The sequence below is a fragment of the Poecilia formosa genome, unplaced genomic scaffold (genome assembly GCF_000485575.1).
Source record: "Poecilia formosa unplaced genomic scaffold, Poecilia_formosa-5.1.2 Scaffold52, whole genome shotgun sequence".
NCBI classification, from domain to species: Eukaryota; Metazoa; Chordata; class Actinopteri; order Cyprinodontiformes; family Poeciliidae; genus Poecilia; species Poecilia formosa.
In genome coordinates, this window is record NW_006799991.1 from 1095117 (window position 1) to 1121965 (window position 26849).

At 40.3% G+C, this 26849-nt stretch overlaps 2 protein-coding genes across 2 annotated transcripts; both read left to right on the forward strand.

Moving 5' to 3' along the window:
* The first annotated feature begins 7096 nt into the window (after positions 1 to 7096).
* lhx4 (LIM homeobox 4) lies at positions 7097 to 17472 on the forward strand. Its single transcript, XM_007552688.2, has 6 exons — positions 7097 to 7253; positions 10331 to 10502; positions 12283 to 12485; positions 13013 to 13167; positions 13987 to 14158; positions 15828 to 17472. Exons 1-6 carry the CDS (start codon positions 7175 to 7177, stop codon positions 16214 to 16216), a joined length of 1170 nt encoding a protein of 389 aa, XP_007552750.1. The 5' UTR covers positions 7097 to 7174; the 3' UTR covers positions 16217 to 17472.
* A 626-nt stretch (positions 17473 to 18098) lies between these two features.
* On the forward strand, positions 18099 to 26465 carry LOC103138559 (LIM/homeobox protein Lhx4-like). The gene is made up of 5 exons (XM_007552799.2): positions 18099 to 18524; positions 20305 to 20507; positions 21035 to 21189; positions 22009 to 22180; positions 23850 to 26465. The coding sequence occupies exons 1-5, from the start codon at positions 18325 to 18327 to the stop codon at positions 24236 to 24238; spliced, it is 1119 nt and encodes a 372-aa protein (XP_007552861.1). The 5' UTR covers positions 18099 to 18324; the 3' UTR covers positions 24239 to 26465.
* Positions 26466 to 26849: the final 384 nt, after the last annotated feature.

The window sequence follows — 26849 nt, forward strand, 5'->3', positions numbered from 1 at the left end:
TTTTTATCAAGAGTTAATTGTAGTAATTAAAAAATAGACACTAAACATACAAGTAATACTTTTGAAAACTGCTTTTGCCATTAGCTTAAACTATGTGCTCCACTTTACACAATGTTCTACAGATATCAGCAAACACTGGAAGAAAATGTATCCACTATCTTTTCTGCAAATGTTTTTCTTCATTTCTTATATAAAACAAAAACACACATGTAAAGTAAATCCAATGCGATGATTAATCACATACAATGTCTTTTTTTTTTTAAGGTCATGTAACATTTGCAGCTCCAAACTGGTTTTATTTGTCCGTACTGTCGGTACTGAGGGCCAAAATGGCTTTTTGAAATAGAAAGATCGCAGACCAGATGGCCTGACGAGTAGCTTGTCTCCTCTTTGGTCTTTTCCAAATCAAATATGCTGAGAAAACCTCCAAACTAAGACCTCAAGGAAGCAGGTCCACTTTGAGGCTCCTCAAAGCACTTAACAACATCTTTATACACCTTTTACAACCACTTCAGTAGGTACTCATTGGTAGTAAAGGACTGGAACGCTGAGTCGCTGATCCTGTTAAAATAACCAGTTTGAGGTGGATGATTTATGTCACGCTAAACTGGTCCAAAGCCATGGAAAAATCTCCAATACCAGCCTGAACTCTCATATTCTTCCTTTTGGTTATGGTCTGATTTTGGAAAGGATATGTGAATCTGTGTGAGCTGAGAGGATTTGAAGTCTCAATATCTTGGTCACAATAAATTGTTATTTGAGCCACTGTTGCCTGTCTGTCCTCTCTGACACCAACGACGGGTGTCATCCACAGGAAAGGCTCTATTTTTTTCCTCCATTCTCTCTAAACCTGACAAAAAAAAATGTGAATGAAAATCCCATATAAGCATTTCCCGAAATTGTCAGATCATCTTGCTCAGCATCCAAAACCCATAAATCTTCTTTCCTCCCTATCCTGCACTTCAGGAAATTTTAGGCATCACTTCTAGTGGCCTAAATGTTTTAAGTTGCTGCCGTGTGATTTGCTGATTTGTTATTTGTGTTAAGCAACTGAACAAGTGTAGCAAATGAAATGAAATGAATCAAAAAAAAAACGTCTGTGGCTAACATGAAATAAAGAAAGAAAAAAATCCTGTTTTGTTGGGTAATTTTAAAAAATAGCTTCTTTATAAACCAATAAACTGAGAAAACGGACCTAATTTGAACATCGTTTTTTTCCCCCTCAAATGTTCCTTTGTTTTCATCATGAGGTTAAAGGTACCTCTAGTAATCAACTACCTCATGTTATTACCACCATTTCTCTAAATATCACTGCGAGAATATCTCCCAGCGGGACCTCGGTCACCTTAACACTTCAGCTGCTTTTGGGAAACGGTTTCCCTGCTGGTCGAAACGAGCAAGCAGCTTACAGGAAGTGTTTGGGTAATGAAGCTGGAGCAGAACCAGCAGCCGTCACTCACTCTGCTGTAATTCACTCAGCTGGCATCGCTCCTGTCATTCAGTTTCCTGAGAAGATTCACTCCTACTTTCGCCCTGAATGAGTGTGTTTTTAAACGGGAGCTCTTTAGTCGCAGAGGGGAAAATAATCAGAGTTTATTCTGGATTTGGGATTTTGTTTCCCAAATTATCTGGTTCCAGATTGATTGATAATATTTCACAGCCAAATAAGTTTATGGAAACAATGACAGGCAGAGTTTATTTGATTCATGATAATGCGCCATATACAAACAACAAGCCTCGCTCTTTCACAATAGTGGACTTTGATGTCTTTTTAAAAATCTATTAACTCCTGTGTATCGCACTTTAGCGCCATAATTGAGCTGACGTTTTGGTGCCAGAGTAAAATTTTAATTCTCAAGGGTCTAAAAAGTATGTGGCTTTCTGACAAAGGTGACAGGACCTGGGATTGTGACCGGAAAGAGTTTTCCAAGCCTTATTTAGGTCATATAACTTGATGCTAAATTTATAGGGGCTGTCTCTATAGTCTGGACTATAATTCAACTTCATATATAGACTCATCTCACCTTAAGTGAATTATTCTACAGAATAAAACTAATTTTGAGATTTATAAATAATTTATTTAATTTATAAACAGAGATAAAACTGAGTTTGTTTTAATGATTTTCCTCCATCGCTAGCTTGAAAAAAAGAAAGATTAGTGAAACCCTAAACTGTAGCGATTAGGTGTTTTGAAAAAAAAAACAAAAAACAAAAAGACCAAAAAAAACTGTTTTTATTTGCTAAAAAAATGGTTAATTTTCCCAGAATTGTTCTTAAAATGAATACATGCATTTCTCAATCTAGACAAATTACCAGGACAATCGCTGCGATTAACAATATAGTAGTTGTTGCAAAAACGACTAAAATTGTGTAAAAATGAACAAGGAATCTTCATTTTTGCATTATCCAAGTTTGTCTTTACTCCATGATAAACTTATGTGAAAATAAAACCACAGCATAGACATTCATGACTGTCATTCAGCCAAAACCGTGAATTATTCGCTTATGTGTAATGTGAGAAAGCTGGACAACAATCCGACAGACCAACACCTTGGGAAGGTACCAACCCATCAGAAAGCTGGTCCAGATACATGAAGAGTTTTCTGTTCTATTATTATTATTATTACTATTATTGTTGTTGTTGTTGTTGTTGTTGTTCCTCTTCCTGCCTGCATTTGATGTCCTCCCGTTTGTTGTCAAACGAGCCTATTACCGCCTCGCCTCAACACAACAGGGTCAGGTTCAATCAGGGGATTGGAAAATATCATTTCTGACGGGGGGAATAGATTCCGTTTGTTCTACCAATCTCTCCTACTAATTACCCAAATGGACAGGAGCTGTCAGGAGACAATAACTATTCCCTAATAGAATTTGCCCCCCAAGTGCAATTTAATTTTCTCCTCGGTGCTCTCTCCTCTAAGGTTTTTTCCCCCCTCGCGTGTTTTTTTTTTTCCTGCCCCTCTCTCTCTCTGTTCCTCTCCTGTTTTCGGACCAAATGCTTGGGGACACGCGGTGCCTTCGCTGCCCGAGATGTTGTTGGAAGGAAGCCGGGGGGAAAAAAGTGCGGAGTTTCTGCTTCTGCTGCCGCCGCTGCTTGTTGACGAGCGTCCCCCTACAACATGCGTCGGAGGGGAAGAAGAAGAAGAAAAAGAAGAAGAAGAAGAGGAGGAGGAGAAGGAGGAGGAGTAAAGATGGGAGAGGAGACACCCTGTATGGAACCTCAGGACCACCCATGATTAGGTAGGTTTGCATGATAAGGAGCAATTCATCTTTGCAGAGAGGAAAACTAAATAAGCCCCTTACGTTGTTGACCCAAAGCATCAACAACAAAAACTCTGGGGCAATTTGTTCTCAAACTAACACATCAATGTCAGAAATACTTGTGTTCAGATTTTGATCTCGTTTTTATCTCTGAGCATGACTGACCCTTATTAGAATGATGTAATACAAAAAAAAAAAGGTTTTATGCACAAATCCTTGCAGAGCATAATAAATTTAGTCCTTAGCGTTTCTCTTTAAGATCACGGCAAAGCCGGCCTCCTGTACCGTTTTATGACTGATGGCACCCACAGTTGCACGCATACATTATGTGCTCCATAAAAAGCTGCTCACCCGGTGAGTTGCGGGATGCTGTGTGTTTCTGACTCCCCCAGTAAGATGGATCTGTGAATCCCAGTTGTCAATGAACTCGTCCCCTGAAATATTAGATCTAATTAGAGGTGGCTGGGTCACTGCGGTGGCAAAGGAGTTGCCCTCCGTTTGAGTTATTGCCCGAGAGCTGCTTCCTCAACAAATTATTCCCCCTTCTTTGCCCTTCTTTCGTTCTTTCTTTCTTTTTTTATGTTTTATAAACAAAACATTCTGTGCTCCAGCATGGGTTTTCTTCAGGTTATTTTCTCTGCTTCTGTCTTTTGACACAGAATAGAAGTTTTAGAATGAAAAAGATGAGATTCTTTATTTAAAAAAAAAAATATCCACTGTTTCTCATTTATATGTCGTATGTATGGGTAAAATATTTCGTGGCCTTTTTAAATTTATTTCTTTATTTCTGTATTTATTTTTATTTTTTATTTTTTAAATCACATAATGGTCAAATTCTTGGGCATGCAATTTCAAAGATGAGGGTGGGAATAAAAACATCCCAACAAAGCAGATGTGCATTACATCTTTTCTCGTTCTGGATCCGCAATTATTCTAATTGCATTGCGTTTAGCTGATAAGAGCATTTTTCCCCCCATCTCCATTGTTTGTCAGGACAACTGGGTGGCCTCAATCGCAACAATCAGAATAATTGAATTGATGGCATGCATAGTTTATATAATGTGTTGAAGGATTTCTGCGGTAAAAGTGCAGTTGTAATGAAAATAAATTTCATTCGCTTGACATGGATAGAAGGATGGATGGCTGGAAGGATGGATGGCTGGAAGGATGGATGGCACATTGGTTGATGGTTGGGTGTATGGATGGATTGGACACCTGCAGAAAATTCCTAAAAACCAACATACGCGCCTTCTTAAGCAGGCTGATGTCTGCTTTCTATTTACTGAATTACATCTCAGTATTCAGATGAAAGAGACTGAAGAGCTCAACAATATGATGTATAAAGCGATTTAAAGAATAAGTAGTAGACAGGCTGTGGCGAAGACAAAGCTGCTACACAAGGGAAATCTGCAGATTTACTAAAAGGCAAATCAGATTTCTTTATTTTCGTGCACATAATCTGAATTGCTATGCAGAAAATCCTTACATTAGCATAATTTTGGAAAATTTAGACTTAAACAGGTCAAATACCTTTATTTTATGTTTTAGTCAACAGCCACATGTGTTAGTTATTTTATAATCTCGTTTAATGTTTTATTTTTATAGCTTTTTATTATTATTATTATTATTGTGGTATAGTTTTCAGTGAAATAGTTGAATAAACACATTAATTAGGTCGTTGCCCAAAATCACCAATAGGCCAATGATTATTTGAGCCGCAATCCACCTGACTGCTAAACAAATTTATTTAAGTGTGTTGGGGGGGGAGGGGGGGAGATTACAATTTATTATCAAAACAGTGAAAGAAATCAGAGATTTGATAGGGGTCTGGCATCTGGCTGCAGATGATTTGGGTGAAGCGGACGGGGAGCCAGGCGCCTCCGCACTGGGCGCTTTTCTTTCCGCGCTTGAAGCAAATTGGAAGCGAAGATTGAGTTCATCCAGCTTGAACTAGCCACCCTCCGGAGGGACCATCCTCTCTGGAAGAGCGGCCTCAGACGACGCGCGGTGAAATGCAGAGTGTCAGGAGGGACTGCGTCCAGACTCCTAATCCTGTCACTGCCGGCGGACAGGAGCAGCTCATCCAGGTGATCCGGGTCCTGTGAATTTGACTCAAACACGGTTCCAATATCAGCCTCGCTGCGTGACGCGGCTCCATTTCTGCTTCCGTTTTCCATTGCGACCAATTTTTCCCAAACAGAAAAATGTGTGTGTGTGTGTGTGTGCGTGTGTGTGTGTGTGTGTGTGTGTGCGCGCGCGCGCGCATGTTTACAGGGGCGCTTCTAGAATAGCATAAAGGCGGAGTGCAGATGGGGGCCATTGATCATTTGGGATTTTTACCCAAATCCGAAAGACAACACATAATTTCATAAATATTAATTCAATATTTATTTATTCAACACAAATGTCTATTTGTAATATTTTTATAGTATTTATAATTTAAGTGAATTAATTGGCTGATTTTTAAGGTTTAGTGTTTACAAATTCAAACTTTACCTCTCTCAAAGTATGACATAGGTCAGTGATCCTGGTATAATTTAAAATATGACCTGACGGTCTTTGAGATTAAATAATTCTGATCATTTAGAGGTGAAGTAATACATAGATGTGACTAAATAAATAGCTATTTCAACTTATGATGGTGTCATAAATGGTTGTCTTGCTCGGGGTCAACAATGTGGTAAGATGGAGGTGGACGTTGAACCTTCTGGCCTCCCTTGCGGCGCCTATGCTGTTTATACAGGGTTTATAGACGTGCATTCTTTGTGTTTCTCTGTATCTGGTAAGATTATTCTTTCCAAATGGAGAAACTATCTGAAATATCATGCTACGTTTGTTTCTGTTGCAATGATACGTGTAAAGTTTGGAGGAGTAAAATAAAAAGCAAACTTGGGCTCCTTGCCAGCATGGAGCCCCAATGAGAAATACGTTCACAAAGTTCTACACATCCTCAGAAAAACAGTTTGAACATTATTCCCACAATCATCATCATCATCATTAAATCATCATTTAAAACTGATTTTACAAAAATATCCTGCTTGTTGTTGGAGCTGGGAAACATTTTTATCCACATTTTAGATGTTTACATATCACCAAGTAATAGCTGTTGGGTTTGCAATGAAAAATAATAATATAAAAAGAATAAAAGAAAAAGAAGAAATGGTCAAAAGACCTGCACTGACAGTATAAAAAGTAGATATGTCGCGCCGTGGGGCGCCAAATTAAATTCTGCATATGGCGTTGTAAAACCCTGGGTAGGCTCTGAATATTTCTGCAAGAACAACAACAAAATAACGCTCGTTTGTTCTTATAAATTTGCTTAAATGAGGTTTAATTTAAGCAAGCCAAAGTGATGCTCATTTGTCTTGCTGGGTTCTCCTCTTCAGGAGCTCCTGCTGGCCCCGGGCCCCTCAGAGAGTCACTGCAGTGAGCTATTTATGGTCTCCACAGGAGCAAGGTTCCGCCTCTCCGGAGACATTTTCATATACCATCTTAAACGCCCCTCTTCCTCTCTCCTCTCCTGTCGAGGATGCTATCCACCTCTGCTGTGGCGGGGGAGAAGTAAGGTGGTGGGGGGTGGGCAACCCTCCACCTGCGCTCCTATTGGCTCCCGGTGAGCCTGTGCCGCGTTGACGTCAGACCCCCGCCGCCTCTGCGGCGCTGAATGGACAGAGCAGCCTGTCTGCTCCATACTCCAAAACAGCTCGGCACGGCGCGGCGCGGCTCGGGCATCACCCTGGGAATAGAGAAATACCTGGAAAAGAAGGTTTGAGCGGAAACAGGCCTCAACAGCAGCTTCGTGTTTTTGAGGGATTTTTTTTTTTTTTTTTTTTTTTTTTTTTTTGCACACAAGCGAGGACGGGGGGAGTGCGCCCACCGCTTTGCGGGTGTATGTGCGTGCGTTTGGATCACGATGATGCAAAGTGCGGCGGTTCTACCGACAGAGAGTCCTGTAAAGAGTTTACCGGAGATTCTCGGTGTGCCACTGCAGCGTAAGACATTGTTTTCTTCCCCTCACCCGCTCTTCCCATCTTCTCGTCTTTTTCTGTCGATTGCCAGTCCGGGAACAGGTTGGTGAGCGCAAGCACTTCTGCTGGGTCGGCCGTATGGAGAGGTGGGCTGACTTACAGCCAGAGAATAAGGAGAGGAGACTGAAGCCCTCACAGGCCAGTGATGTGTCATGCTGCTTATAAAACAAGCTGCAAAAGTACTTAGATGAAATCAAGTCACGGTCAGGAGATGAACACCCCGTTCATCTCTGCAGCTGTTTCTTACTGTTCTCTGCAGAAGGTGCTAATGCAGTTTCAAGCTTCCTTAAACGCTATTAATAATTTCTGTTCTGAAGCGGCGGCTTGGTGTCAGCGCGCTGCATCCTCAGTGCAGAGCTGCTGGACTCACACAGAGCCTCCCAGCTGTTAATTTGTAAACGAGCCTGCATGGTCAAGAGATCAGACGCGGTTGTCATCGTCGCCACGTCAGACAAACGCGCTCTGGCTTTGACTGGCATCGGTTACCGAGCCTAATAAAAGCCTCGGACGTCTTATTCCAAAAAATAAAGGGGGGGCTGGCATCAGAACGAGCATTTGCAGGCGATAATTATCAGCGAAATCTCGCAACATTTCCTTGACCTCGGCGTCAAAGGCGAGAAATATTTTACATCTGTTCGCTCGTTAATCTGTGCCAGGGCCTTTCGTAATCTGATCGTGTAAAGATTGAAGTGCGACCGGATCCGTTTCTGCTCTGACCTAATTATTCAGGGTCGAATTAGGAAAATATACAGATGGAGCGGGGGCTAATAGGCAACCCACCCCCTACATCCCCACCCAAGAAGAAGAAGAAGGGGAAAAAAGAAAACAAAAATATAATAATAACAATGTAAGGGTGAGATAATTACTGCAACTTAATTAATCTAGTTTCAAAACATTATAAGATAAAATACTCAAAACGAAATCTATCTATCTANTCTATCTATCTATCTATCTATCTATCTATCTATCTATCTATCTATCTATCTATCTATCTATCTATCTATCTATCTATCTATCTATCTATCTATCTATCTGCTCTTTAATTTTATGAATTGATACAGATTAACAGATTGGATAAAGATCCTGCCACTCAGCCTCCTGCAGCGCCAGGATTCATCCTGGATCTAAACCTGGATTATTTCAGGGACCAAAGCAGCCGGTCTAAGCATTTCACATCAGGAAAAAGGGAACATCTAATGGCTCTTAGGTTGTAGTGTTAATTACACATTTGGTAATCATAAATTATTTACTTAGTGAGGTGAAAGATTGGAAGCACCAGCCTTACTCTGGAAATGTGTTTTTAATTCCTTTTTATTATTATTGTTATTATTTTGAAGTTGTAAAGATAGAAAAAAATCGATGCAACAGAAAACAGACTCTGAGTTTTTTTATGTAGGTAGAAGATAGAAGTGGTAGAAGAGAGCCACTTCTCTCTTCTACCTACATACACCTTCAATGTTTTTATTTTTATAAAAAAAAATAAATTCTGGGGTAGGGTGAGGGCCAGTCCCAATTATTTCTGCTAAGGAAATAATGTTTGCATCTACAATATTCCAGGTTTTCAGGATTCAAGCCGAATTTTTAACAATAAAATCCAATTTATGATTCTATTTCTTACCTTTAAAAAAAACTATGAGTGGTTCAGAATGGCGATCTGACTTTTTTTTTCCATATCTGATTTTTGCAAACAAACAAACAAAAAATTCATACATTTTTACTATATTACAGTATTTAATTATTATTTTTGCAAGCATACTTCTCTCGCAGCACCTGCATTTGCAGAATGCAGAATAACATGTTTTTGTCATAGGGAGATTTTTTTGAGAGTGCAGATGTGATTTCTCTCGACAGAAAATAGTCCCGTTGTGGGAGTTGAGGCTCCTGCTCATTTTTCTGCTCACTTTTACCTCAAACTGTCACCGTCGTCTTCAATGGAAACCATGCAGATGTGTAACAAAAACAAAAATGGCTCAATCAATGTTGTTCTTTTTTTTAATGTCATTTTATATTTGTAGACATTGACAACAATAACGTCAACCTTACTTTGCATGGAAAGATTATTTTTTTTATTTAGTTAAAAAAAAAGGCCTGCATGCACAGAAGGAACGACGCAAAATACGTCAAATGCGTGGCTATGGCTCTGTTTTTAAAATTAAAAATCGATCAGTTGTGCTTTGGAAATAAATTCATAAAGGTCTTGTGTGTCTGAATGGACACCATCTGTACTGCTGCGGATTTAGTTTTCAAAAATGATTTTTCAAAAATTCTGAATCTAATCGCGCCTTGATCTTGATTTACGTCAGGACGCCGTCTCACCTACAGACACTGGTTGTCACCACGCTTTCCATAAAATCATTCAGGGATTAATTAAGATCGAGATGGAAGAGGCAAACCAGATTAAGACGGAGAAAATCAATACGTCGTCAGAAAGAAAAAAAAAAAGCATTTTTGCTCTGCAGGCGAATACTTCTGTGATCAGCACCTTGGACAGAGACGGAAATCCTTACCGAGCGCACACGGTTTTATGTAAAGACATTTATTATATTCTGGTACAAATGTATCTGAAAAAAAGGCAACATTTACTATGTGAGGATTGATTTTCCCTAAAAACGAGAATGTACCATAATAACAGAGAAAGAAGGTGAAAACAGGATCAGGAAACGCGTTATTGGAAAACGTCAGAACGAGAGAAAATCCTGAATGAACAAATCTCCAACACATTTCAATAACATATGAAAACCTAATAATTTTCATTTATTATAAAAATGTTTTTTTTTCCCCTCTGTCTGATTTATTACAATTTTTGCATTTTTTTAAAGGAGGAAACTCTTGGTTGATTTTAACAAAGGATTCATATATAAATTCCTCACCGCTGAAATTCTGCACACAATCTACTTCGGCAATGTGAGAAATAAAGAAAACCCTCTCCTTCGAAACGACTTCCTATAAATACAGCGAACCTCTCTGATGATGTTGGACCTTTGCCTGCCTTGTGCCGGTGGCTGAGTGTGACATGGCCTTCTCGTTGTTTCTCCTGGCAGAGATCCCTCAGTGTGCAGGCTGCAGTCAGCACATCCTGGATAAGTTCATCCTGAAGGTGCTGGACAGACATTGGCACTCCAAGTGCCTCAAGTGCGCAGACTGCCAGACCCCGCTGGCGGATAAATGCTTCTCCCGGGCAGGCAGCGTCTACTGCAAGGAGGACTTTTTCAAGTCAGTGCGCCTTTCTCTTTTCTCCTTTTCGTTGTGTTCTTGTTATTTTTGAAATGAGCATAATCACTGTTTTGTGTTTTTATTTTGAGTCGCACAGATTGCAGCTTTTCCATGGAGGACTATATTTAATGCATCAAAACTGCAAAAAAAAAAAAAAAAAAAGTGGCAAAATTCCAGAAATAATGCTTAGAATATGTCATGTAGCTAATATATATTTTATGCATAGCATAAATATTGCTGCAGATTAGACATGAACCGGCATTCTATGTTCACGATATATGATGTGCAAAAATACAATATTATCACAGTATTGCAATATTTATAATAAAAAAAAAACAATTATCATAAAGTCTATTTTATTCTTAGCAAGACAGCTGAATGCATCCATACCAGAGCTAAATTTTTTATAACATTAGAGGTATTATTACAATCAATGGCTTTGTTTTTTTTTATGTGATACACAAATTTAAGCCAAAATACACAATACACAATAAACTGACGCCAAACTTATTAGGTTTTGAATGCTTATTGCATGAAATATACCTGCCGTCATTCTGCTCTTTGTAGAGTAACGTAAGTCCAATATGCTGGTATTATCTGGTTAATTAGTGGAATTGCCTGGTTGTGACTTTAATCAGCTTTATCATTGGCGTCTTTTTAGTTTCCATATCATGTTTGACTAGAAGTATTTTGGAACAGCTGATTTTTTATCTTTTTTGTAGGGGGGCAGGAAGGTGCAATAGGTCTCTTTCAGCCATCTGACTGGCAGTGTGTAGCAACATGTGGGGGATGGGGCAGATGGTGAAAATCCTTTTATCTGATGTCTCATTAAAAGGATTTTAATGTGTCACAACAGTCTAATGGAAGAAAGTTGTGAAATATTTATTTTAAATCGGTGGTAAACCTTCACACTGGTTCCCTGCCTCCCTGGTGAAGATGCTATTTATAACATCTGTGATTTCCACACCCATAGATTAACTTGGCTCTGATTATAAATCCCTATTTTTCACTATCTTCTTTCTTTCTTTCATTTTTTTTTTTTTGCCGTTTTGCTTCTTTCTTTTAATGATTGGATTTCAGAAGCATTACAGAAGAAAATTGAGTTTGACTTTCATCCAAAACAGGATCAGCAGATCTGGGCTTTTTACTAAATCACGTTTGAAAGGTTTTAATGCTCAAAGCTTGAACGAGACCCCCGAGGAGCTCTGGAGTCTAACTGGTTGCTAACTGTATTAGCTGACCCAGGGGGACCCGCGAGGGGGGACGTTGGCATGTTCAAAACTCTTCAAACATGGAACAACACACATGTGGTTTTGCTGGTTAGAGACTCGAAGGCTTCACTTTGCTTTTTTATGTTTGATTGGGTGGTTTCCTGATTTAGAGCCTCTCCTCTCCTCTGTCAGTGTTTTACTGTTTCTCCTCAGGGTGGGTTTACTGTGTGCTGCCTCCCTCAACAAGCTCTGTTTAATGTCGGTACTTTAGCTGCAAAAAAAAAAAAAAAACAAGCATGCCAACACACAAGCAGATATGCAAACCTGATGGATTCCACCGATGCATCAGTCAGGCTTGCTGTTAACAGAAATGCACTGCAGAGCTCGTTTCCTTTTGCTTTTAACAGCAAGGACTTCAAATGTTGCAAGCTCTGTGACATATTTCTGTTTGACAATGTATTTTATGGAAGCTTCGCTGTCTGCATCATCATCATCATCATCATCATCATCATCATCATCATCATCATCATCATCATCATCACCACCTCTGCTTCCTGTTTCCCCTTCAGGCGTTTTGGAACAAAATGCGCGTCGTGCCAGCAGGGCATCCCTCCGACGCAGGTGGTGCGGAAGGCGCAGGACTTTGTGTATCACCTGCACTGCTTCGCCTGCATCATGTGCAGCAGACAGCTGGCCACCGGCGACGAGTTTTACCTCATGGAGGACGGGAGGCTGGTGTGCAAGGTGGATTATGAGACCGCCAAACAGAACGGTAGGTGTGCGCACTGACAAGGCAGAACGAGAAGAAAGGGTGAACATGTACTTCCAGCGACATAAAATGATTGTTGCAAATGTCCATCTATTTGCTTCACTGCTGAAAGGCTCTGACCTAACTGGGCCGCATCAGAATTGCAGAAGAGCGTGATAGATCAAGCTGTATGCACCTCTCAGCGAGGCGAAATAACTTCTGACTGTGGATCGTTGGTGTTTGTCATCTGGGTGTGTGTGTGCTGTTTCTGTCCCTCCCTCTCCTCTGAGATTTCCATGCGTCTCTGATTGATTATGTAAAGTGAACTGATGCTCTTATATGGTGCGGCTCCAATAACTCCTCTCCTCTGGCAAAGGGTAGATTTATGTCCTCTGCTGTGGGAGTGGGACAGATGCACAAGGACAATAATACACTGCCCCGCATAACTATTCTCTTCATTTAAAACACACACACACACACACACACGCACACACACACACACACAAATATATGCAGAGGGTTGCCACTCATGTTTGCAACTGTGTTTGCAGATGATTCAGAGGGTGGGACCAAACGACCAAGGACCACCATCACCGCCAAGCAGCTGGAGACCCTCAAAAGTGCCTACAAAAACTCGCCAAAGCCAGCGCGCCACGTCAGAGAGCAGCTGTCCTCTGAGACAGGCCTGGACATGAGGGTGGTGCAGGTAGAGCGTTCATCTTTTAAAAATTTATTTTTAGGAAATTGACTTCCAAAATGAGTACGCTCCAATTTTAGCGTTGATTGAGTGAATTCCTCTGTCGTAGGACATTAATACTTGTCTCTCTGATCATCTGTAGTAAATTAAACAATGTCATTATGACTGGAAAAGTCTGCAGTTTTATCACCAGGACTTAAAATCATGTTTGCTTTACGTGTTTAGAAGCTTCTGGGTATTTTTGCGAACCTCTGTTTCTTGATTATGCTGAGATAGAACATAGTTATTATTTTAATCCATTCTCTTTGTTGCACTGACATCGTTTTTATAGTTTTTTTTTTAATCCTTTAAAAAAAAACAATAAATAATTATTTATCTATGTTCTGTATGTGCAGAATTTTGAATTAATTAAAATGTATAGATTTATTTATAAATGTATTTGTACATTTTATAATTTTTAGTTAATGTTCTAAATTAATAAACATATTCTTATTTTTCGATTTTAAAGTTTTTATTGCAGCAAAATCTTTGATTATATCATATATTGGTAAAAAAAAAATCAGTTATAAGTTATTATTATTTATTCAGCTTTTTATAGGTGCTATAAACTGTATGCCAAGCAATTGGAGAGGTTAAATATTACATCATGTTTACATGAAAAATAAACTTGTTTTTAATGACAAACTAAAATTTTCAACCAAGGTTAAAAAAAAAGAAAAAAAAAAGGAAATTATGATGGCGATGTTATTGCTTTCACAAACTCAAATAATCTGGTCTGAATCCTTGATCTGTCTTTTTAAAGATGAACATTACGGTTTAACCCGACAGGTTTGGTTCCAGAACCGGCGAGCAAAGGAGAAGCGTCTAAAGAAAGACGCCGGTCGCCACCGTTGGACTCAGTTCTATAAAAGTGTCAAACGCAGCAGAGGAGGAACCAAAGTGGAGAAGGAGAGCTCGGCTGACGATGCAGGGCTCAGCGACAGCGAGCTGAGCTTCAGAGGTATTTTTTTTTTTTCCAGATCATTTAGTCCCAGAAAGGGAATTAGCAGACATATTCCTGCTAATAGGATTAAGGGAGCATTCAAAATGGTAAACCACACGAGAGCTGCAGATACCAACGTGGCTTTTCATTTGCCTGCTTGTGTTTCCTGTTGGAGCGTGCCACTTTGAGGCAAATCTGAAATGTCATACCTGTTTGGGTTTTCCTCTGCGGCCGCTGATGCCTCCTGCCTTTGTTTGTTTGTGTGATGGAGCTTATTGGAAACGAGCAACGGCTCCTTGGTGGGATGCAAATGGAGTTTTAGGCATCTTTTTGTTATTTAATATTCACAGCCCCCCCCCTCCTCTTTTCCCTTTTTGGATAATTGTAAAAGTCTCTGAACCCATTTGAAAAAGAACGCTGTTTTTATGAGAAATGAAAACATGGTGACAGAAACTCTATAAAGCATGTGAGGCTTTTATTCAATTAGAGAGAAAGTGCTTTTGGGCTTTGTTGTTATTGAAGCCACACAGGGGATCGATTGGAGATGTAAACACATATTTTGTGCTGCAGTTATTGACCAGCACACAGACATAGATATGAATTTCAGGTTTAGCATATGCGTCATGTTATTTAGAAGATCAGGAGCCACACATTTTACTTGATATGAGTCAAGAGCTTCTGCAGCCTTTAATAATGAAGGCTAAAAAGCAAAGTTTTTAAAATCTTTTAAGTTTCTTTGGAGAGAATCCCAAAACTTCTTCTGTAAATACTCATATCGCTTGATTTATTTATTTATTTTTTCACATTTTGTCATGTTGCAACCCCTAAATTCAGTCTATTTTACAATACACAAAAAAGGCAGTGCACACATTTTTTTCCCTGAAGAAAAACAATGCATTGTTTGATTTTTTTTTTTTGATTTTTTTTGTCCTCAAATAAAAACATTTGGTGTGGATTTGTATTCACTCTCCTTTTTTCTAATAGCTCTAGATAAAATCCCATTCAACCAAGAGGATATTCCTCCAAATAATATCCCAAACTTTGACAGTCTCACAAAGCTCCGTTTGATCAATCACCTTAAAAAGGAGAGAGTGTGATGGAGGACTAGCATTAATCATGCTAGTGGCAGCATCATGCTGTGGGGCTGTTTTTCTTCGAGAGGTACAGAAAAACTGGTCACAGTTTCTCGGCCTCGTTGTGGAGAAAACCCGTTCACCTTACAGGTTTTCTGCATTGACCCTGAAACACAGTCAGATCTATAACAGCTCAATGTACGTACAGACTGGCCCAGTCAAAGCCCTGACCCAAAATACAACTAGGAATATATGGTAAGGATTGTTCATGCTGAGTTATTTGGATGGGAAAATTGTTCAGTCTAGATCTGCCGAGCTCCAAAACGTATGCCGCAAAATAATTGCAATTATGTTTGGTTGTTTCTCCAAACCTTTTAACCTGGGAGACGTTCAAAACTGTTTTTCCAAACACCTCAAAGTTGTTCACCACTTTGAGGCTTCTCTGTCATGTAAAAAGCTTTAAAACAGATTCCCGCTGCAAAAATAAAACGTTAAAGTTGTTTGAATACTCAAGCAAAGGACTGTGTCTTACTTACTGCTCAATTAAACCTATTAAAGAAGAGAAATCTCCTGTCTTATTTCTTACTGATCTTCTTCTCTGATCTCCTCTCTAGACGACCAAGTCTTGTCTGACCTCAGCCACGCGAACGGCCTTTACGGGAGCGTGGGAGACATGACCAGCAGCGCCGTCCTGAACGGCGGCTTCTCCGTCGACGCGGCGGGACAGCCCTACCAAGACATCCGGCCAGGGAGCCCCTACGGCCTACCACAGTCACCTTCCTCCATCACCTCCCTGCCCGGCCACACGCCTCTCCTCAACAACCTGACCTTTAACATGGACAGTCTGGTGGCGCAGGGGGGCCCGGGCGGAGTGGGACAGGCTCTGAGGGCCATGGCGGGGGGCCCCACCTCAGACCTCTCCACGGGCAGCAGTACGGGATACCCTGACTTCCCCACCAGCCCGGCCTCCTGGCTGGATGAGATGGACCATTCCCAGTTTTGAGCCTCCAGCTCAGCAGAAGAACCACTATGAGGATTTATCAAAAGGACACGACAGATTTTGTTTTTTTGTTTTTTTTACATTTCTTTACTTCACACTGCGAGACTTGCTGTGCTTTGTGTTGCTTGGTGGAGAGAAAAAGCTTGACTGGAGTCCAAACAGTGAGATAACAACCAGGCTGGAAGGTGCAGACTGGACTAAAGCAGTAAAGCAACACATGAATGTTCAATCTCAACACCACATCATCACCATCATTTTTTCTTTCTTTTTTTTTTTAATTATTGCCTGTTTTTATTTCGTTCAATCGCTTCAAAGGAGACTAAACTCCAGAAACATTGGTGGACTGTGCTCAAACACACAGGTCAGGGCCGTCATTTGTACCGGGCCCAGAAGGCAGCTGCATGCTTCTGATTCACAATGAGTTGAACTGCTGGCCGGCCGGCCGCACCGGAGCCTTCACATTGGCATTGCACTTTACTCTCCTCTTCTTTTTCTACATGGACGGACAGGAGTGCAGAGGAGAGAGACGTATGCACAAGGCAAACAGTGTTTCACTCGGAGAAAAACTTACAAGAGCAGTGGCACAAGCGTGAATCTAGAAACATGTTCATGTTTTTTTTCCTTTTTTTTTCTGTTTAGTTTTTTCACGTGTTACCGACAAAGTGTTTTGAGAAATGGTCTGATCTGCTGATCTGTGCATCCAGAAATTGTTTTAATGAGGGCGTTTTGAGACAAAGCGGTCATATTTACAGAATTTAACCTGAGTAAAAGACGCTTCAGAGAAGAAATCCGTTAGTATTAAACCCTTTTTCACACGAAGGAGCCGAAACTTCCAGTATAGATCATATTTCTGCATTCATTTATCCTTCAGATGCAGAGATATAAAACATGTCGTTTCTGTAATAAATAAAAACACCAACAAGTATTAAAAGCAACAAAGAAACCCCCCCTTTTGTGTTTGCTCTCTTCAGTCAGAACCAGCCTTCTCCTGATAATCTTCTCAGTCAGCAGCAGCCTCAGCTCTGCCTGCTGTCAACCTACTTCCCCCAACTCCAGATGTGATGTCGGCCCTTTGTACCAGAGGGATTAACACAGTCTGCCACATTTGGAGCTGATAATTCAGCATCCGAGCTGGATCGGCTGCAGAGATCAGTCACCGTCAGCTCCAGCTTCACAAATTATTTGCTACAAGAAGAATATCTCAAAAGTAAATACCGCCCCCGCCCCCGCCGTGAGCTGCGTTTAAGTTGTAAAGTTATCTAACAGTTTCATGCTTGTGCAGGAAAATGCATCCTCCCAGATCTCATCTCTGCTCCTGTCTCTGATCTGAGGACAAACCGGTCGATGTGAGCAACTTTTTGGAGAAAACGAAATGCCAAGTCGTCTTCTTTTTTTTTNCAGGACGCCGTCTCACCTACAGACACTGGTTGTCACCACGCTTTCCATAAAATCATTCAGGGATTAATTAAGATCGAGATGGAAGAGGCAAACCAGATTAAGACGGAGAAAATCAATACGTCGTCAGAAAGAAAAAAAAAAAGCATTTTTGCTCTGCAGGCGAATACTTCTGTGATCAGCACCTTGGACAGAGACGGAAATCCTTACCGAGCGCACACGGTTTTATGTAAAGACATTTATTATATTCTGGTACAAATGTATCTGAAAAAAAGGCAACATTTACTATGTGAGGATTGATTTTCCCTAAAAACGAGAATGTACCATAATAACAGAGAAAGAAGGTGAAAACAGGATCAGGAAACGCGTTATTGGAAAACGTCAGAACGAGAGAAAATCCTGAATGAACAAATCTCCAACACATTTCAATAACATATGAAAACCTAATAATTTTCATTTATTATAAAAATGTTTTTTTTTCCCCTCTGTCTGATTTATTACAATTTTTGCATTTTTTTAAAGGAGGAAACTCTTGGTTGATTTTAACAAAGGATTCATATATAAATTCCTCACCGCTGAAATTCTGCACACAATCTACTTCGGCAATGTGAGAAATAAAGAAAACCCTCTCCTTCGAAACGACTTCCTATAAATACAGCGAACCTCTCTGATGATGTTGGACCTTTGCCTGCCTTGTGCCGGTGGCTGAGTGTGACATGGCCTTCTCGTTGTTTCTCCTGGCAGAGATCCCTCAGTGTGCAGGCTGCAGTCAGCACATCCTGGATAAGTTCATCCTGAAGGTGCTGGACAGACATTGGCACTCCAAGTGCCTCAAGTGCGCAGACTGCCAGACCCCGCTGGCGGATAAATGCTTCTCCCGGGCAGGCAGCGTCTACTGCAAGGAGGACTTTTTCAAGTCAGTGCGCCTTTCTCTTTTCTCCTTTTCGTTGTGTTCTTGTTATTTTTGAAATGAGCATAATCACTGTTTTGTGTTTTTATTTTGAGTCGCACAGATTGCAGCTTTTCCATGGAGGACTATATTTAATGCATCAAAACTGCAAAAAAAAAAAAAAAAAAAGTGGCAAAATTCCAGAAATAATGCTTAGAATATGTCATGTAGCTAATATATATTTTATGCATAGCATAAATATTGCTGCAGATTAGACATGAACCGGCATTCTATGTTCACGATATATGATGTGTAAAAATACAATATTATCACAGTATTGCAATATTTATAATAAAAAAAAAACAATTATCATAAAGTCTATTTTATTCTTAGCAAGACAGCTGAATGCATCCATACCAGAGCTAAATTTTTTATAACATTAGAGGTATTATTACAATCAATGGCTTTGTTTTTTTTTATGTGATACACAAATTTAAGCCAAAATACACAATACACAATAAACTGACGCCAAACTTATTAGGTTTTGAATGCTTATTGCATGAAATATACCTGCCGTCATTCTGCTCTTTGTAGAGTAACGTAAGTCCAATATGCTGGTATTATCTGGTTAATTAGTGGAATTGCCTGGTTGTGACTTTAATCAGCTTTATCATTGGCGTCTTTTTAGTTTCCATATCATGTTTGACTAGAAGTATTTTGGAACAGCTGATTTTTTATCTTTTTTGTAGGGGGGCAGGAAGGTGCAATAGGTCTCTTTCAGCCATCTGACTGGCAGTGTGTAGCAACATGTGGGGGATGGGGCAGATGGTGAAAATCCTTTTATCTGATGTCTCATTAAAAGGATTTTAATGTGTCACAACAGTCTAATGGAAGAAAGTTGTGAAATATTTATTTTAAATCGGTGGTAAACCTTCACACTGGTTCCCTGCCTCCCTGGTGAAGATGCTATTTATAACATCTGTGATTTCCACACCCATAGATTAACTTGGCTCTGATTATAAATCCCTATTTTTCACTATCTTCTTTCTTTCTTTCATTTTTTTTTTTTTGCCGTTTTGCTTCTTTCTTTTAATGATTGGATTTCAGAAGCATTACAGAAGAAAATTGAGTTTGACTTTCATCCAAAACAGGATCAGCAGATCTGGGCTTTTTACTAAATCACGTTTGAAAGGTTTTAATGCTCAAAGCTTGAACGAGACCCCCGAGGAGCTCTGGAGTCTAACTGGTTGCTAACTGTATTAGCTGACCCAGGGGGACCCGCGAGGGGGGACGTTGGCATGTTCAAAACTCTTCAAACATGGAACAACACACATGTGGTTTTGCTGGTTAGAGACTCGAAGGCTTCACTTTGCTTTTTTATGTTTGATTGGGTGGTTTCCTGATTTAGAGCCTCTCCTCTCCTCTGTCAGTGTTTTACTGTTTCTCCTCAGGGTGGGTTTACTGTGTGCTGCCTCCCTCAACAAGCTCTGTTTAATGTCGGTACTTTAGCTGCAAAAAAAAAAAAAAAACAAGCATGCCAACACACAAGCAGATATGCAAACCTGATGGATTCCACCGATGCATCAGTCAGGCTTGCTGTTAACAGAAATGCACTGCAGAGCTCGTTTCCTTTTGCTTTTAACAGCAAGGACTTCAAATGTTGCAAGCTCTGTGACATATTTCTGTTTGACAATGTATTTTATGGAAGCTTCGCTGTCTGCATCATCATCATCATCATCATCATCATCATCATCATCATCATCATCATCATCATCATCACCACCTCTGCTTCCTGTTTCCCCTTCAGGCGTTTTGGAACAAAATGCGCGTCGTGCCAGCAGGGCATCCCTCCGACGCAGGTGGTGCGGAAGGCGCAGGACTTTGTGTATCACCTGCACTGCTTCGCCTGCATCATGTGCAGCAGACAGCTGGCCACCGGCGACGAGTTTTACCTCATGGAGGACGGGAGGCTGGTGTGCAAGGTGGATTATGAGACCGCCAAACAGAACGGTAGGTGTGCGCACTGACAAGGCAGAACGAGAAGAAAGGGTGAACATGTACTTCCAGCGACATAAAATGATTGTTGCAAATGTCCATCTATTTGCTTCACTGCTGAAAGGCTCTGACCTAACTGGGCCGCATCAGAATTGCAGAAGAGCGTGATAGATCAAGCTGTATGCACCTCTCAGCGAGGCGAAATAACTTCTGACTGTGGATCGTTGGTGTTTGTCATCTGGGTGTGTGTGTGCTGTTTCTGTCCCTCCCTCTCCTCTGAGATTTCCATGCGTCTCTGATTGATTATGTAAAGTGAACTGATGCTCTTATATGGTGCGGCTCCAATAACTCCTCTCCTCTGGCAAAGGGTAGATTTATGTCCTCTGCTGTGGGAGTGGGACAGATGCACAAGGACAATAATACACTGCCCCGCATAACTATTCTCTTCATTTAAAACACACACACACACACACACACGCACACACACACACACACAAATATATGCAGAGGGTTGCCACTCATGTTTGCAACTGTGTTTGCAGATGATTCAGAGGGTGGGACCAAACGACCAAGGACCACCATCACCGCCAAGCAGCTGGAGACCCTCAAAAGTGCCTACAAAAACTCGCCAAAGCCAGCGCGCCACGTCAGAGAGCAGCTGTCCTCTGAGACAGGCCTGGACATGAGGGTGGTGCAGGTAGAGCGTTCATCTTTTAAAAATTTATTTTTAGGAAATTGACTTCCAAAATGAGTACGCTCCAATTTTAGCGTTGATTGAGTGAATTCCTCTGTCGTAGGACATTAATACTTGTCTCTCTGATCATCTGTAGTAAATTAAACAATGTCATTATGACTGGAAAAGTCTGCAGTTTTATCACCAGGACTTAAAATCATGTTTGCTTTACGTGTTTAGAAGCTTCTGGGTATTTTTGCGAACCTCTGTTTCTTGATTATGCTGAGATAGAACATAGTTATTATTTTAATCCATTCTCTTTGTTGCACTGACATCGTTTTTATAGTTTTTTTTTTAATCCTTTAAAAAAAAACAATAAATAATTATTTATCTATGTTCTGTATGTGCAGAATTTTGAATTAATTAAAATGTATAGATTTATTTATAAATGTATTTGTACATTTTATAATTTTTAGTTAATGTTCTAAATTAATAAACATATTCTTATTTTTCGATTTTAAAGTTTTTATTGCAGCAAAATCTTTGATTATATCAAATATTGGTAAAAAAAATCAGTTATAAGTTATTATTATTTATTCAGCTTTTTATAGGTGCTATAAACTGTATGCCAAGCAATTGGAGAGGTTAAATATTACATCATGTTTACATGAAAAATAAACTTGTTTTTAATGCCAAACTAAAATTTTCAACCAAGGTTAAATAAACAACAACAAAAAAACGGAAATTATGATGGCGATGTTATTGCTTTCACAAACTCAAATAATCTGGTCTGAATCCTTGATCTGTCTTTTTAAAGATGAACATTACGGTTTAACCCGACAGGTTTGGTTCCAGAACCGGCGAGCAAAGGAGAAGCGTCTAAAGAAAGACGCCGGTCGCCACCGTTGGACTCAGTTCTATAAAAGTGTCAAACGCAGCAGAGGAGGAACCAAAGTGGAGAAGGAGAGCTCGGCTGACGATGCAGGGCTCAGCGACAGCGAGCTGAGCTTCAGAGGTATTTTTTTTTTTTCCAGATCATTTAGTCCCAGAAAGGGAATTAGCAGACATATTCCTGCTAATAGGATTAAGGGAGCATTCAAAATGGTAAACCACACGAGAGCTGCAGATACCAACGTGGCTTTTCATTTGCCTGCTTGTGTTTCCTGTTGGAGCGTGCCACTTTGAGGCAAATCTGAAATGTCATACCTGTTTGGGTTTTCCTCTGCGGCCGCTGATGCCTCCTGCCTTTGTTTGTTTGTGTGATGGAGCTTATTGGAAACGAGCAACGGCTCCTTGGTGGGATGCAAATGGAGTTTTAGGCATCTTTTTGTTATTTAATATTCACAGCCCCCCCCCTCCTCTTTTCCCTTTTTGGATAATTGTAAAAGTCTCTGAACCCATTTGAAAAAGAACGCTGTTTTTATGAGAAATGAAAACATGGTGACAGAAACTCTATAAAGCATGTGAGGCTTTTATTCAATTAGAGAGAAAGTGCTTTTGGGCTTTGTTGTTATTGAAGCCACACAGGGGATCGATTGGAGATGTAAACACATATTTTGTGCTGCAGTTATTGACCAGCACACAGACATAGATATGAATTTCAGGTTTAGCATATGCGTCATGTTATTTAGAAGATCAGGAGCCACACATTTTACTTGATATGAGTCAAGAGCTTCTGCAGCCTTTAATAATGAAGGCTAAAAAGCAAAGTTTTTAAAATCTTTTAAGTTTCTTTGGAGAGAATCCCAAAACTTCTTCTGTAAATACTCATATCGCTTGATTTATTTATTTATTTTTTCACATTTTGTCATGTTGCAACCCCTAAATTCAGTCTATTTTACAATACACAAAAAAGGCAGTGCACACATTTTTTTCCCTGAAGAAAAACAATGCATTGTTTGATTTTTTTTTTTTGATTTTTTTTGTCCTCAAATAAAAACATTTGGTGTGGATTTGTATTCACTCTCCTTTTTTCTAATAGCTCTAGATAAAATCCCATTCAACCAAGAGGATATTCCTCCAAATAATATCCCAAACTTTGACAGTCTCACAAAGCTCCGTTTGATCAATCACCTTAAAAAGGAGAGAGTGTGATGGAGGACTAGCATTAATCATGCTAGTGGCAGCATCATGCTGTGGGGCTGTTTTTCTTCGAGAGGTACAGAAAAACTGGTCACAGTTTCTCGGCCTCGTTGTGGAGAAAACCCGTTCACCTTACAGGTTTTCTGCATTGACCCTGAAACACAGTCAGATCTATAACAGCTCAATGTACGTACAGACTGGCCCAGTCAAAGCCCTGACCCAAAATACAACTAGGAATATATGGTAAGGATTGTTCATGCTGAGTTATTTGGATGGGAAAATTGTTCAGTCTAGATCTGCCGAGCTCCAAAACGTATGCCGCAAAATAATTGCAATTATGTTTGGTTGTTTCTCCAAACCTTTTAACCTGGGAGACGTTCAAAACTGTTTTTCCAAACACCTCAAAGTTGTTCACCACTTTGAGGCTTCTCTGTCATGTAAAAAGCTTTAAAACAGATTCCCGCTGCAAAAATAAAACGTTAAAGTTGTTTGAATACTCAAGCAAAGGACTGTGTCTTACTTACTGCTCAATTAAACCTATTAAAGAAGAGAAATCTCCTGTCTTATTTCTTACTGATCTTCTTCTCTGATCTCCTCTCTAGACGACCAAGTCTTGTCTGACCTCAGCCACGCGAACGGCCTTTACGGGAGCGTGGGAGACATGACCAGCAGCGCCGTCCTGAACGGCGGCTTCTCCGTCGACGCAGCGGGACAGCCCTACCAAGACATCCGGCCAGGGAGCCCCTACGGCCTACCACAGTCACCTTCCTCCATCACCTCCCTGCCCGGCCACACGCCTCTCCTCAACAACCTGACCTTTAACATGGACAGTCTGGTGGCGCAGGGGGGCCCGGGCGGAGTGGGACAGGCTCTGAGGGCCATGGCGGGGGGCCCCACCTCAGACCTCTCCACGGGCAGCAGTACGGGATACCCTGACTTCCCCACCAGCCCGGCCTCCTGGCTGGATGAGATGGACCATTCCCAGTTTTGAGCCTCCAGCTCAGCAGAAGAACCACTATGAGGATTTATCAAAAGGACACGACAGATTTTGTTTTTTTGTTTTTTTTACATTTCTTTACTTCACACTGCGAGACTTGCTGTGCTTTGTGTTGCTTGGTGGAGAGAAAAAGCTTGACTGGAGTCCAAACAGTGAGATAACAACCAGGCTGGAAGGTGCAGACTGGACTAAAGCAGTAAAGCAACACATGAATGTTCAATCTCAACACCACATCATCACCATCATTTTTTCTTTCTTTTTTTTTTTAATTATTGCCTGTTTTTATTTCGTTCAATCGCTACAAAGGAGACTAAACTCCAGAAACATTGGTGGACTGTGCTCAAACACACAGGTCAGGGCCGTCATTTGTACCGGGCCCAGAAGGCAGCTGCATGCTTCTGATTCACAATGAGTTGAACTGCTGGCCGGCCGGCCGCACCGGAGCCTTCACATTGGCATTGCACTTTACTCTCCTCTTCTTTTTCTACATGGACGGACAGGAGTGCAGAGGAGAGAGACGTATGCACAAGGCAAACAGTGTTTCACTCGGAGAAAAACTTACAAGAGCAGTGGCACAAGCGTGAATCTAGAAACATGTTCATGTTTTTTTTCCTTTTTTTTTCTGTTTAGTTTTTTCACGTGTTACCGACAAAGTGTTTTGAGAAATGGTCTGATCTGCTGATCTGTGCATCCAGAAATTGTTTTAATGAGGGCGTTTTGAGACAAAGCGGTCATATTTACAGAATTTAATCTGAGTAAAAGACGCTTCAGAGAAGAAATCCGTTAGTATTAAACCCTTTTTCACACAAAGGAGCCAACACTTCCAGTATAGATCATATTTCTGCATTCATTTATCCTTCAGATGCAGAGATATAAAACATGTCGTTTCTGTAATAAATAAAAACACCAACAAGTATTAAAAGCAACAAAGAACCAACCCCTCTTGTGTTTGCTCTCTTCAGTCAGAACCAGCCTTCTCCTGATAATCTTCTCAGTCAGCAGCAGCCTCAGCTCTGCCTGCTGTCAACCTACTTCCCCCAACTCCAGATGTGATGTCGGCCCTTTGTACCAGAGGGATTAACACAGTCCGCCACATTTGGAGCTGATAATTCAGCATCCGAGCTGGATCGGCTGCAGAGATCAGTCACCGCCAGCTCCAGCTTCAGCTTCACAAATTATTTGCTACAAGAAGAATATCTCAAAAGTAAATACCGCCCCCGCCCCCGCCGTGAGCTGCGTTTAAGTTGTAAAGTTATCTAACAGTTTCATGCTTGTGCAGGAAAATGCATCCTCCCAGATCTCATCTCTGCTCCTGTCTCTGATCTGAGGACAAACCGGTCGATGTGAGCAACTTTTTGGAGAAAACGAAATGCCAAGTCGTCTTCTTTTTTTTTCTTTTTTCCCTCATATTTTACCTCAAGGCAAATCAAATAACAGGCAGTGACACAATTACAGATTACAGCCCACAAATTACAATGTGTTTACCTCTTAAAATCACAATACTTTTAACATGTGTGTGAAACAGACAAGCCAGGAGAGGGGAAGGAAAAAATTTGGCCTTTAAAATGGATCTTTATTTTTTAAAGTGCTTATTTATGCATAATTTATTTTGACTTTTTTTTTTAATAAAGGTTTTTTGATTATTAACTATTAAGACCTTACTTAAAAAAAAACATGAGTTAGAAAAGTAAAAAATGCCATGTATTCATGCATTCAGTGATGGCAGGTAATTCCAGTTAGTTTATGCCATGTAAATAAAAAGCAGAATCCCTCCAATTATAGACGTGTGTCACAGCTTTGTTCCCTGCACAAACCAGTGGATGCGCAGTAAATGCTGCTCACGGCTGAATTACAAAGTAATTTGTCGGCTGAAATCTGGGATTTTAGAGGAAAACAACACAGAAAACCCATCATCGAAGCAGTTTTGTTCAATCTGTTTTGCCTCAGAAGTTTGCATCTTATTGTTGTAAATTTTGTACAGTTTGAAAACGTGTAGATTGTCTTGTTTCATGAGTGCTATTTATTATTATTATTATTATTATTATTATTATTATTATTATTATTATTATTATTATTAATTATTAATTATTATTGCCATGTGTCTTTGAAAAAGATGTAAAAGAGAGCACTGAATTTATTCATTTATGCCTTCTGTGTAATGGTATGAACCGTGTACAGTTAAATCTATATGAGGAAAATAAAGCTGAATTGTCTTTGGTTACCCCTCGAGTGAGTTCTCCTTTATTTTTCACAGAGCTGCCTTGCAGTGACGAATGCGAGAGCTAAGATCGCCAGGCGAGCTTTATTTATGGCGCATTTAAAGAAAAATACGTCCTGTTTGTGTTTTTATTATTTTTTGCCTTATCGAAACGCTCTTCGAGCCAGTTAACCCACAAATTCATTTACCCATTGAGAGCATTTACCACACACTTAGGCCTCTATTCAATTGTGGAGATCCATTTAGTACCTCCAACAGGCACTGGTCAGTCATTTAACAGTGATCGATGCTGTTTTCCTCTCTCGCTCTCCGAGAGTGGGGGTGACAAGAAAGATGCATGAAAAGAAACTATATGGGAGGACAGAGGGGAGGGGAATAAAACATGCA

Bases quoted from the DNA above. Each gene is read 5' to 3' on its own strand.
- lhx4 (XM_007552688.2), top strand. From the start codon at position 7,175: ATGATGCAAAGTGCGGCGGTTCTACCGACAGAGAGTCCTGTAAAGAGT. The intron at 10,503-12,282 runs GTCAGTGCGCCT...TTTCCCCTTCAG, and splicing joins TGCAAGGAGGACTTTTTCAA to GCGTTTTGGAACAAAATGCG. The intron at 13,168-13,986 runs GTAGAGCGTTCA...TTAACCCGACAG, and splicing joins TGGACATGAGGGTGGTGCAG to GTTTGGTTCCAGAACCGGCG.
- LOC103138559 (XM_007552799.2), top strand. From the start codon at position 18,325: ATGGCCTTCTCGTTGTTTCTCCTGGCAGAGATCCCTCAGTGTGCAGGC. The intron at 18,525-20,304 runs GTCAGTGCGCCT...TTTCCCCTTCAG, and splicing joins TGCAAGGAGGACTTTTTCAA to GCGTTTTGGAACAAAATGCG. The intron at 21,190-22,008 runs GTAGAGCGTTCA...TTAACCCGACAG, and splicing joins TGGACATGAGGGTGGTGCAG to GTTTGGTTCCAGAACCGGCG.